The following is an 11,987-nucleotide window of genomic DNA, read 5'->3' as shown; positions in this document are numbered from 1 at the left end:
GATTTATGCTATCTGGAACTTCTTCAGGAGTCAGAAGCTCAAAGTTTAAAAATTTAGGATTCTCAGACTAGAACCTAACAGTCCAGGTAAGACCCAAACTCACATATCCCATGGAGCCCAGAGGTGTATATATGAGATGAGCATGGTCATATCAAGCAGCACAAGCTCCCCATGAAAGCAGCGCCTTCTGCGTGTTGGGGTCACCCAGCCCTACTCCTGGAACGGAAGCAGCCTGGTTCATGTCTAGGCCACTCCCTCATTTCGCAGTAAAGGAAATGGGTTAGTAATTGTTTTTATAATCACGCATGATTGTTTTGTTTATCTTCCAGCCTGTCAGGCTCACTTAGAGCTACATCCTGCATCCCAGGGCACTGGGAAAACAATCCAATCCAGCAAGCATTTATTGAGTACTGACTGCATGCCTAAACTCCAGGCTTATTATGGGCCAGACCTGACCATTAAGTCCTGACTGAACGGTGGTGTTTTGCTTTCTACATTAGATTGGTAGTTTTCCCACATTAAGATTCCGCTATTTGACTTTCTGTTAGAGTGGGACGCCACGGGCGGCCTCCTCCGGAGCTGACGTCTGCTAGGAGGCCTCAATGCACTTGGGTAGCACAGGCACGGGAGATTCCCCTGAAGGCGGAGTCCACAGTGCCACCGCGCGCGCAGGTAAGGAGCTGTCTATCAGCAGGCGGTGGGCGTGGCCTGCGCACACCGACCAATCAGCAGACCAACCCTTAAGGCAGTCTCCCCGCCCAAACCCAAACCACGGAGCATGCGCCACGGGCGTTACGCAAATTCCTCTCTCCCCGCGCGCCCTCTCAGCGGCGAGGTCAGAGTTAGGCTGCTCCGAGTTTCCTCAGAAAAGAGGAGAAAAGGAGAGGTGGGGCCCGTTAGCGATGGGGAAGGCGGAAAGGCGGTGTGAGGAAGTTCCTCAGAGTCGTGGCTGTCACTAGCAGCCCCCAGCTCCCGGGTCATGTTGGGCCCGCAGGCCGGCGCTTCTGGGTTTCCCGGGCTCCGCGCCCAGCGGTCCCTCCCGGCCGCGGAGGCGCGGCAGATGGGAACGTCGTGTCCCCTCAGCCCCTTGCAGGTTATTGTCCTCAGTTTACAGAGGACCTGGGCCAGGCTCAGAAGTTTTGATGGTGACTCAGCAGCTCGTCGTTGCGGGCCAGGGTCTGCGTGACTCATCCCGGACCTTCCCTTCGGCTCCAGAGGCTTCCACCGTTCGCGCGACGCCTCTGGGGGTGAAATAGTGCTTTGAGGCGGAGAAGCGCCGCCACGAGTGCGCGCGGTGCTCCACGCCGGGTCCCGGGCAGGGGTGCTCCGTCCCGCTCCGCACGGCCCGGGCTTCCGAACGGCACTGTGCTCTTCGCGTGCCACCTTCTTGAAACCTCCGTCCCTTCAGCAGCCCCAGGGGGGGTGGGCGTGGTGCCACCGAACCCCGACCCTGCCGGTGACCGCGGAGTCCCCAAGATGCTGGGGCTCCACGGTCAAGGAACCCAGGGTCCCAGTGTATAGGCACCGGCTCCGAGGACTTGGCGACCCGGGAAGGCGCCGGGTCGCGCGCCCTCCCGGCGGCTTGTGCGGCCCTCGCCTCGGGTCTTCGGACGTGCGGCCTGGGGAGCAGTCGGACCAGGGAGGAGGCGCCCCCCGGAGTCCCTACCTGCCCCGCCAGGGGTCCGGGGCAGCGCGCTGCCAGCGTCCGCGCTGCCCGCCTCCCGCGCTGTAAGGCTCCCGCCGTCCGACCTGCAGGGCCCGCTGTCCTGCCGCGCCGGCCCCTCCTCCGCCCGCCCCGCCCCGCGCCGGACACCCCGCCCCGAGAAGGCGGCCCGGCGAGCGGGCGCCGGGGGAGGCTGGTGGCATGGGGGAGCCGCCGCCGCGGCCACAAGCACGGTTGCCCCTAGCGAGCCCCGGCGCTGCTCGGAGTGCGGGGGACCGCGGGAGCCTAGGGGGGTTACTCGGGGCGTGACACCGAGCGGAGGGCGTGGCTCGGGCTGCGCCGCCTGGACGCGCGGCGAGCGGCGGGGGGAGCGGGCGGCGGCGCCGGGGGCCGCGGGCGGGCCGGGCCAAGCGCCGAGGGCGCACCTGGCGGCGGCGCGGCCCGGCCGGACTGCCGGAGCAGGCGCGGCGGCGGCGCTGGTGGCGAGGATGTCGCAGCCGCCGCTGCTCCCCGCCTCGGCGGAGACTCGGAAGTTCACCCGGGCGCTGAGTAAGCCGGGCACGGCGGCCGAGCTGCGGCAGAGCGTGTCGGAGGTGGTGCGCGGCTCGGTGCTCCTGGTGAGTGAGAGACCACGGAGGGAGGGAGGGAGGGACGGAGGGAGGCGGGCGGGAGGGCGGCCGGCCGGCCACCTCCTTCACGCTCCTCTAAGTCGGCGGGGCGGAGGCGGAGCCGCCGACCCTACTGGGTCTGCAGGATTAAGAGGTGGTGAAGGAGGGGGGGGGTGTTGGACAGGGGAGAAGGGAAGGTCCTGGAGGGGCAGCAGCTCCCAGACCCCCGCCCTGCGTCTAGGGGGTCTTCTCCCCACTGCTGCTCCTTCCCTCCGGGGAAATTTTCTGGGAGTGAGATCGCCATCTCCCTCCTCCCCCCCTCCCCCCCAACTTTACGTCCCTCTGCCGACAGAGAAATTACTCTCTCCTTTTTCTCTCCTTCCCTCCCTTCCACATCCCCCTAGTCCTCCCTTATTCTGGAGGGGCTTGGCTCCTGTGGCCTGGAGGGGCGTAGGGGAGTGGAGGTGGGGGCTACCTTTTCTAGTCCGCAACCCAGGGTGGGATATGGCCCTGCGGACCCTTTGGGTGGGCTGAGCTCCAGAAGGGAAGGGGTTCCGCATTCTCTCCTCCACTCCCTCCCCATGGCCGGCATCCTGAGATTTGGCCGTCTCTTATCAAGGGTTAAGGGTCTTGATAGGAATCCCCGGTCACTTCAGCATGGGTGCAAATTACTACGAAGTTTGGGGATTTGGAGCAAGCAGACCGGTGATTAATTTGGTCGCAGCAGAAAGTCTTTTTAGAATAGGCCTCTGGGTGTGAGGAAGGTGAAGTTTTAAATCAGCTTTTCCACTGCCAGGGCTGGTCCTGCTGTATTTGGAAACGCAGTACACCCCATCACTTGGAAGGTGCGGCAGAGGAGCGATGTTTGAGCAGCTGCGTGCTCTCCTGGGTAGCTGGAAACTTTTAGCAGCTTCTTGCGTTGGCGCTAGCACTTGTTTTCTTGAAAGGGGCTTGTTTGTGGGTGGGTGACTTGTGTTTGTTGGAACGATCCAAGAAGATGGGCCTTGGAAGTGATTCTCTGGGCTTTGTGGGGCTGTGTGTGGGTTATTGTTGGGATGGAGTGCTGGGTCCCTTAACACAGGGCCTGGCTCATCTTTTCGGTGGCAGATAGATGCCCTTTCTGGTCAGACACGGAATGACATGAATGATGGTTGTGGAGATTGGAGACGAAGCTTCACTGATTTCCATAACTAGGCTGCTCAGTTTGATTTTTCTCTCAATTGCTCTGACAGCTCCCTCCAGGTTCCTCAAACTCTAGTTTGTTCAGTAATAAGGGATTTTATTTTTCTCCTTTTACTGAAGTTGATCATTTGATGGTAAGGAGTAGAGCAGGAGTTTAGAGTAGACCAAAACCTGGGATCTCTTCCATAACTTCAGTTGCTTTGGCCTCAGTAGTATATCCTGTATCTTCCTGACTTTTGCCAGTGTGTGTATGTTAAGGGGAAAGCCCGCAAACATCTGTGGCATCTTTTTTGTTTTGGAAGGAAACTTAGTTCTTTTAACTGGGGGCACTGTCCTCATTACAGATTTGAGGCAAAAGAAGAGTAAATAAAATCATGATTTCCAAAGTGCGGACAGACCCGGCCTGAAAAGGAGGTGCTAGTTTGATAAGCCATTAGGCTGAGCACAGCGCTGCTCATTACTCATGTGCAACAGTCCTTGAATTCAGAAGCCCTTCCTGTTGGAGGCTGGCATACTGATACTGACCCGGTAGCGTCCATTCCCATGTGTGACATACTGCTGCTGTGTTCTACCTCATGACACTTGAATAGTACATCTATTTTCCCTATTCACCCTTAAGCATGAACAGCCAGACGTTTGGCTGGTATCTCAACTTTTAGTGTTGTCTGTCTGTGATCACTTGTCTGATGAAACTTGTGATGAAGCAAACACAAAATGCCGGGAAGTAGGTGGGTCTCCTTGGGCGTTTGAAAGGCTCCCCTGCTGAATGGGAAATACACTGCAGTGATTCTGCTTTGCAGATGGAGGAATTTGCAATAGTGACAGATACTAAAAACTACCCGTCATCCTCACCGCCCTCACCTCCTGCCAGGTGCTCTGCCACCGCCTGCTGTTTCTTGCTGCTCCCCAGCGTCTGCCGGGAAGCCACAGCAGGTGCACCTGTCTCGGCTTTGTTCTCGGAGCATCTAAGAAGGTGCCCCTGATCCCTGCAGGAGACAGAGCAGCAACCAAGCCGGGGTTTGGAATCCCATGGTCCACCGATCCATGCTTGGATGGAAGTAGTACTCTGCTCTGTTTCTGACAGCTTGGGTCAGCGCTAATACAATGCCTACAGCATAGTAAACACACAGTAAATATCTCTTAACTAGCTGACTGAGGTAGCAATTCTGTAGATGGACTAAAAGAAAAACGAACAGGGTATGGCTTTAACTAGCTCTTCTCATGTTTCTAGTATTGATGAGTGGCTTTTAGTGAGATCAGAAACAACAGAATTAAATAGTTCAGTAGGCAATAAAGGCTGCCATTTAAAAAACAAGCTTTAAAGTGTAAAAGTAAGGTGTACTCATAAATTTTTTGTTGTTTGTTAGGTTCATTTTTCATAAGCTCAGGTGTGTGGGCCTTTAAAAATGATAGTGTATTAATTTGTTTGAAAACCTTGAAAAAAATACAAAAAAGCAGAGAGAATAGCATCACGAACCTTCGTAATCCATCACCCAGATTCAGTAATTATCAAGATTTTGCTAAAATTGCTTTAACTGTCCCCTTTTCCCCCTCGTGTTTTGGTGTGATTGTGAGTGCCACGCCTCCCATCATTTCACCCCTATATCATACCCAGTGTGTATTATTAAAAATGGGGATGTTTTCTTACTACAATGCCATTATGTTAACGTTTGCAATAATCTGTTGACATACTATTCAGATTTCCCAGCCTAAGAAACATCTTTTAATGGTAGTTTGTTCTAATCAGGATCCTAACAAGTTTTGCTGGCTTTTTCAAATGTGGTTTACTCTTTCATGATCCTTAGAATTATTAATGACTGAGTGAACCCTCCCTGGGGTCAGGAGTCCTGAGTTTTAATCCTAGAGGTTTAGTAGTGCAGAGCGTGGGCTCTGAAGTCAGAGCACCTGGGTTGTAATTCCAGCTCTACCCCTTACCAGCTGTGCTGTCTTAGGCATATAGCTTAGCCTTGCTGTGCCTCGGTTTCCTCATCTGTAGAGTAGAGATAGTAATCATACTTACTTTATATGGTTGTTGTAAGGATTAAATGAGCAATAGAGGTAAAGCTCTTAGATGGTGCCCAGCTGATATTCTGCCAGCTACTTAAGTCACCCTGGGCTGTCGCTTAACTTCTCTGAACCTCAGGGCTCCTGTTAAATGAGGAGCTGTACTAGATTGTTCTAGAGTCCCTTTCCTTACCAACAGGATTCGATTCTAAGATGCTTTTATAAGAGTAGCAGAGGTACTACTAGTAATATTCTTAACTGTAGGAAATGTGATTTATGATTTTGGGTAATGAAAGAAGAATCCTTACAATTCCAGTATTAGCTGCCCATGATTGAGAATAGTCAGGAGGGCAGCACATTCAGAATACATGCGAGCTCAGGAGAAAGACTAGAAATAATTCCCTGGTCAGGGCTGAGCTGCGATTGGGCCTTTCAGATTCATTAAAGATAGCATCATAATGACCTAGATCTAACGGAGTATGCCACCCAAGGCCTAAAAATATTCTTTTTCTGAAAGGTTTGTGTAAATATTGGGACAGGGCGCTTTGCATGGGTTTGCTGGCTCGATTGCGCTTGGGTATTGATGCCCAAGTCATCTGGCTGCCGGCTTCCTTGCCGATCTTATCTCAGCGTACTCAGCTTCAGGCTCTCCTTTGACATCAAGCCCCTGCTGGTGACACCATTGCACAGCCATTGGAGAGCCTGCAGTATGAAACGAAATGAAACCAAGTCAGGCCGTCACTGAATTTTCCTTTGTGTAACTGGAGGATGATGGACAGAGGTGTGGGGTGATCATCTCCCAGAGTGCACGCTTGAGGCCCTTCTCGCCCGCCCAGTTCAGCCCACACGAGATTCCAGTATGATCTGAGGTAACCTGAGACCCGAGGGGTGGTGTTCTTTGAAATCCTCAGGTAATGTAAAACCTCATTTTGGCTGTAATTTTAAATCAGATAGGATAGTAAATCGGTAACTGAACTGGCCTGAGCTTCACCTCACTGTCTTTCTCCACCCTCTGGTAGAGTCCTAACAACAGAAATGTCCCACAATACAGGAAGCAGGGTGGAGGCCCATCTCCAACTAGATAATCAACAACAGGTTCTCTTTCTTTGGTTTCTGGTCCATTTGAATATTGGGAGACAGGAGGACATTAGTAATGCCTTGAATTTGAAAAGGGAAGAACGGAATTGGGAAGTCTTCATCCACATTTGTTGAGGGCCTGCTCTGTGCTAGGACTTTTTGCTGGATGCTGAGGACCTGCTGCTGTGTTGGAGCAGGGCCTTGCCCTGAAGGGTTTATGGTCTAAACAGGTGGACAGGTCAGTCTTCAACAAACAGATAGCAGTACGCAGGAGCACATATAAAGGTTCAAATGCCTGGTTCAGACAACACATGAAGATGCAATAACAGAGAACTGATATACTTGGGAAAGGGTTTGTGAAGAATTGAACCTGGAAGATGTAATGATAAGGGAGACTTTTCTCGAGAAAAGAATGAGAGATAGAGATTGAGCACATCCTTAAAATGCCCGGCTAGGCAAAGAAGGAGCAGAGCAGCTTGGGCAGAGAGGGGTAAGTTTTAGAAGGAAGGGAGAGAAGCTTTGAGAAATACAGTTGCTAATTTGGGGAACAATTTCAATGACTGGCTGAGAACACATCATAAACGCTTCTAGATCTTCCCCTCAGTGTAATCTTGGGGGTAAATAATATGACAGTTTTGTGTCACACAAGCCTAAGGACCCAAAGAGAAGTCTATGACCCAGAACAGACAACAGGCCTCTATGTGTGTCAACCTTTAGGGTGCATGTGAGCAGTAGTCAAACATGGTGGCTACACCATTGAGTAAATGATATTGCAAAAAAAAGTTTTGGGGTCCCACCTTATACAGTAAGTCCCCTACATACGAACCTTCAGGTTGTGAAGTTTCAAAGATGTGAACCATGCCCCTGTATCCCAGCTGTTGTACTGTACTACTGTACTTTACAAGGTACTGTACTGTAAGATTAAAAATGTTTTCTTTATTTTTTGTGTTTTTTTTAAATGTATTTTTTGTGTGAAAACTATTATAAACCTGTTACAGTACAGTACTATATGGCCGATTGTGTTAGTTGGGTACCTAAGCTAACTTTGTTGGACTTATGAACAAATTGGACTTAACACACTCTTGGGGGCTCCCCTGGTGGCGCAGTGGTTGAGAGTCCGCCTGCCGATGCAGGGGACAAAGGTTCGTGCCCCGGTCCGGGAAGATGCCACATGCCGCGGAGCGACTGAGCCTGTGAGCCATGGCCGCTGAGCCTGCGCGTCTGGACCCTGTGCTCCGCAACGGGAGAGGCCACAACAGTGAGAGGCCCGCGTACCGCAAAAAGAAAAAAAAAACAACAAAACCACACTCTTGGAATGGAACTCGTTCGTATATAGGGGACTTGTGTCACTGAAATAAGTGATAACTAAATGTAAGAGTCACATGTAAAGTAAATCAAAGAAACAGCATAAAACATGGGTGAATAATCATGTAAAGGTGGAGAGGAATTTTTTTAAAGCATGAAAGTAAAGGAAAATAGCAGTTTGGCCTGGGCTTGGAAGGTGAACCGGGATCTTGCCATTGATGAGCTGAGGACTTTGATCAAGTTTCTTCACCTAAGCCTCAGTTTGCTCATCTGAGAATTGGGATTGTTAGGTATTATTATCTTAGGGCATTCTTAAAATAAAGATTAAATAATTTAATATATGTAAAGATCTTTAATACTAAGTGCTTAACAAAGGTAAGCTTGTATTATGGTAATAAAAGATTGCTTGTCTTGACTAAATATATCTGGAGCCAGCATTTATTAAGCACTTACTGTGTCCTAGGATATGTGTTAGGGCTTTACATGGGAGGTCAAGTCACCTCAAGGTCACAAGCCTATAATTGGGGGATCTGTGTCTTGAACCTGGGCACTGTGGCTTCAGACCATGTGATCCTACTCACCACTCTGCCCTCTGCCTCCCCATGCAAACTCAAACCTCTGTTCTGTATGTTACAAGTACCGTAAATTTATTTATTTATTTTTATTTATTTATTTATTTTGTGGTACGCGGGCCTCTCACACTGTGGCCTCTCCCGTTGCGGAGCACAGGCTCCGGACGCGCAGGCCCAGTGGCTATGGCTCACGGGCCTAGCCGCTCCGTGGCATATGGGATCCTCCCAGACTGGGGCACGAACCCACGTCCCCTGCATCGGCAGGCGGACTCCCAACCACTGCGCCACCAGGGAATCCCCCAAGTCCCGTAAATTTAAAAGTCAAATAGTAAGCTTGGGAACAGTATTTGTCTTCTCTATAAATCTATATCTCTGTCATAGTGTTAAGTTTAAAAAAATATATTGAGAGTTCTTACGAATCAATTAAAAAAAAGAAAAATATTCCAGAAGAAAAATGGGCAAGGACATTAATAGGTAATTCCTCAAAGAAAGGAATACAGTTAGCCAATAAAGAACAGAAGAAAAAAATGTTCAGCCTTGCTAACAATTAAAGAAACATTAATTACAGCGGGGTGCCATTTTGCTTGATAAATCTGCAGATTTGCAGGGATAGAGAAGGTTTTGCACGGGTGGGGTGAGCTGGGCACTTTTGTTTGCAGGGCTTCCTCATCCCACAATTCCAGGGGCCCCATTCGCATGGCATTTTATGAGAATTGTGTCACCTGGGTTTTGTAACATGCATGGTATAACTTTTTGAGCTGGGCTGTATGTATCAAGAACTTTAACATGCTTCCGTTCTTTGGCTCAGTACTTACAATTATAGGAATTCCCCCAAAGGACTAAACTGCAATGTACGTAAAGGACAGTGTCTGAAGTCACAGTGCTGACGGTTCAAGGCAGAAAATGTAAAATACAGACCAACTGCAAACTATCTAAAGGTCTTAACAGTAATGTAAATAAATTGTGGGGTTGGATTGTTTACGATGCCATTAAGTTTAGTTTTAGAGGAATAATGACTTGAGAAAATTATTCCATTATAGTGTTGAGAGGGAGGTAGTGAGGCCTGTAGTTAAGTTTGGGGGTCTGGGTTCTGTTACCACTTTAATACTGACCACTATGTGACCTTGGGTTGTGCCCCTGCAGCCTGGCTTCTGCCTTTAGTGTGGGGTAGCCTCTCCGTCCTCACCCCTTCAACTTGTCTTCCCCTCTCCCCTTCTCTGGTTCTCCTCCCGCTCCTCTGTTCCCTTGCTTCACTCACCACCCTTCCGAAAGAGTCCCTTCTCCACCTTTGGCTCATAACATTTAATCTCTTCCCTTCACTCTGCAGGGAGCTGCATACCTTCATTGCAATTTCTGAATCATTATCTCAGTTTTGATTTTTCCCCTTAGCTCAGACCTGCTTTTGTGCTAACTTACCTGACGTGTACTTGGCTGTCCTACCAGTCCTTTAAGTTTAGCATCTATGAAACATAAACAGTCACTTTTCATCCCAAAGCAGCCGTCCTTTTTGCATACTTGTTTTCTGAAGTGAGAGTCATCCTTGCATGGTCACCAACTCTGAAATCTCTAATTCCTCCTTATTTCTCCCTCACGCTGCCTTTCCATTGAGGGTGGCTGGGGACCACGTTGTCCACTCTCTGGCACCTGGGTTGATGGGACAGCCACTGTCTTGAATGTGGTGGGTTCTTTTTCTTTTTGGCTGCATTGGGTCTTCGTTGCTGCACGCGGGCTTTCTCTAGTTGCGGTGAGCGGGGGCTACTCTTCATTGAGGTGAGTGGGGGCTACTCTTCATTGCGGTGTGCGGGCTTCTCATTACGGTGGCTTCTCTTGTTGCAGAGCATGGGCTCTAGGCGTGTGGGCTTCAGTAGCAGCACGCAGGCTCAACAGTTGCAGCACACAGGCTCAGTAGTTGTGGCTTGCAGGCTCTAGAGCACAGGCTTGGTAGTTGTGGTGCATGGGCTTAGTTGCTCCGCGGCACATAGGATCTTCCTGGACCAGGGCTCGAACCCGTGTCCCCTGCATTGGCAGGCGATTCTTAACCATTGCACCACCAGGGAAGCCCCACAATTTACATATTGATGTGTATGTACATTTGTTTCGCATCTGTTTCCCTCACTGGACTGTTGGTTCACCATGGTTTCCCCAGTACCTGGTACTTAGCAGGGGCTCGATATATATATATATATATATATATATATATATTTAATTTTTATTGAAATATAGTTGATTTACAATGTTATGTTAGTTTCAGGTGCACAGCAAAGTAATTCAATGATATACATATATATATTCTTTTTTAGATTCTTCTCCATTATAGGTTATTACAAGATATTAGATTTTTTTTTTAATGAATGAAAGACTCCTGAAGTCTCTACATCTGACACGTTTTATTTTTAAATCTTTTTTTGATTCCCCACTGCCCCTAATTTCTCTCCCCTGCACCCATATCTATTTATTACTTCATTCTAGCCTATCTTCCTCTGCCAGATTAACGTTCCTAATGCACAGGCTCCATTATATCATTAATTTCTCATTGCAACCTGATAGATTTGAGGATGTTCATGTACATAAGAATGCATCACTTTGAGGCTGGCCCTTTGTCTGCTTTAGTTTAGAAAAAGCAAGTTGTCAGTAAATCTGTGTGATCTTTGCATAGGTTTTGAGAGCAGCTACGCATTTTAATACAAGTAATATTCATTTCCTTTCTTTTTTTTTTTTTTTTTTGTGGTACGCCGCATCTCACTGTTGTGGCCTCTCCCATTGCGGGGCACAGGCTCCGGACGCACAGGTTCTGCGGCTATGGCTCACGGGCCCAGCGCTCCGTGGCATGTGGGATCTTCCCAGACCGGGGCACGAACCTGCGTCCCCTGCATCGGCAGGCGGACTCTCAACCACTGCGCCACCAGGGAAGCCCTCATTTCCTTTTTTAGGACAGTTTCTTTTCACCAAATCTGTTGAACTCCAGTGTGTAAAAGAACACAATGATCTAGTTCTTATGTTAGGTATCGAGTAACTCATCTGAGAACAAAACAAAATAAAACAAAAATACAAATAATAAAAACCTGGAAGTGCTTTTCTATCACTTGAAGCATGAGTTTTGCAAATCATTAAGAAATACTTAGATGGTGACGTTTTTTCTGTTTTTTTTACATCTCTGTCACTTTTTCTTTTTCCCTAATGGACTCCTTACATTCTTATCAGCAAATTGTTGGCAAGGAGACTGACTTACCTGATCAGAGCTCTGTAATGTCAAATGGTTTGTTGGAATCTCCCTGCCCCACCCTTTCTTTGAAGTTGGCAGGAATAAATACAATCAAGATAGTGCTTGGGTATGTCTACTTAGGGAGGCTGGCTGGGTCAGTGCATGTGTTGGAGATGTGCCCATTTATTTATTATAGATTAACATTTGTTGAATGTTAGTCTGAAAGTGAATCTGAAAGCAGATGTCATTGAACTGCCCACCATCTCCATTGACCCCAAGAAGTTTATTCTCAAACCCTGTGTACTTAGATATTCACATATTGTATTTTCATACAGAAAATACACGTTCTGTCATGTGGATATAGAAATGTTCTA

The 11,987-nt window shown here is 48.9% G+C and overlaps 1 protein-coding gene across 7 annotated transcripts in view; it reads left to right on the top strand.

Annotated features, from left to right (window-relative positions):
* The first annotated feature begins 2,077 nt into the window (after nt 1–2,077).
* DOCK9 (dedicator of cytokinesis 9) overlaps nt 2,078–11,987 on the top strand; it is a 276,764-nt gene continuing 266,854 nt past the window's right edge. For all 7 annotated transcript variants that reach the window (XM_059041955.2, XM_059041954.2, XM_059041951.2 and 4 more), the window contains exon 1: nt 2,078–2,280. In XM_059041955.2, coding sequence (XP_058897938.1) covers nt 2,152–2,280 — 129 coding nt within the window. In that variant the 5' untranslated portion in view covers nt 2,078–2,151. The remainder of the gene's footprint in view (nt 2,281–11,987) is intronic.

Source organism: Kogia breviceps, chromosome 16 (genome assembly GCF_026419965.1).
Source record: "Kogia breviceps isolate mKogBre1 chromosome 16, mKogBre1 haplotype 1, whole genome shotgun sequence".
In the NCBI taxonomy this organism is placed as follows: domain Eukaryota; kingdom Metazoa; phylum Chordata; class Mammalia; order Artiodactyla; family Physeteridae; genus Kogia; species Kogia breviceps.
Note: the sequence above shows the minus strand (reverse complement) of the source record. Positions and strands in the feature narration are given on the sequence as shown.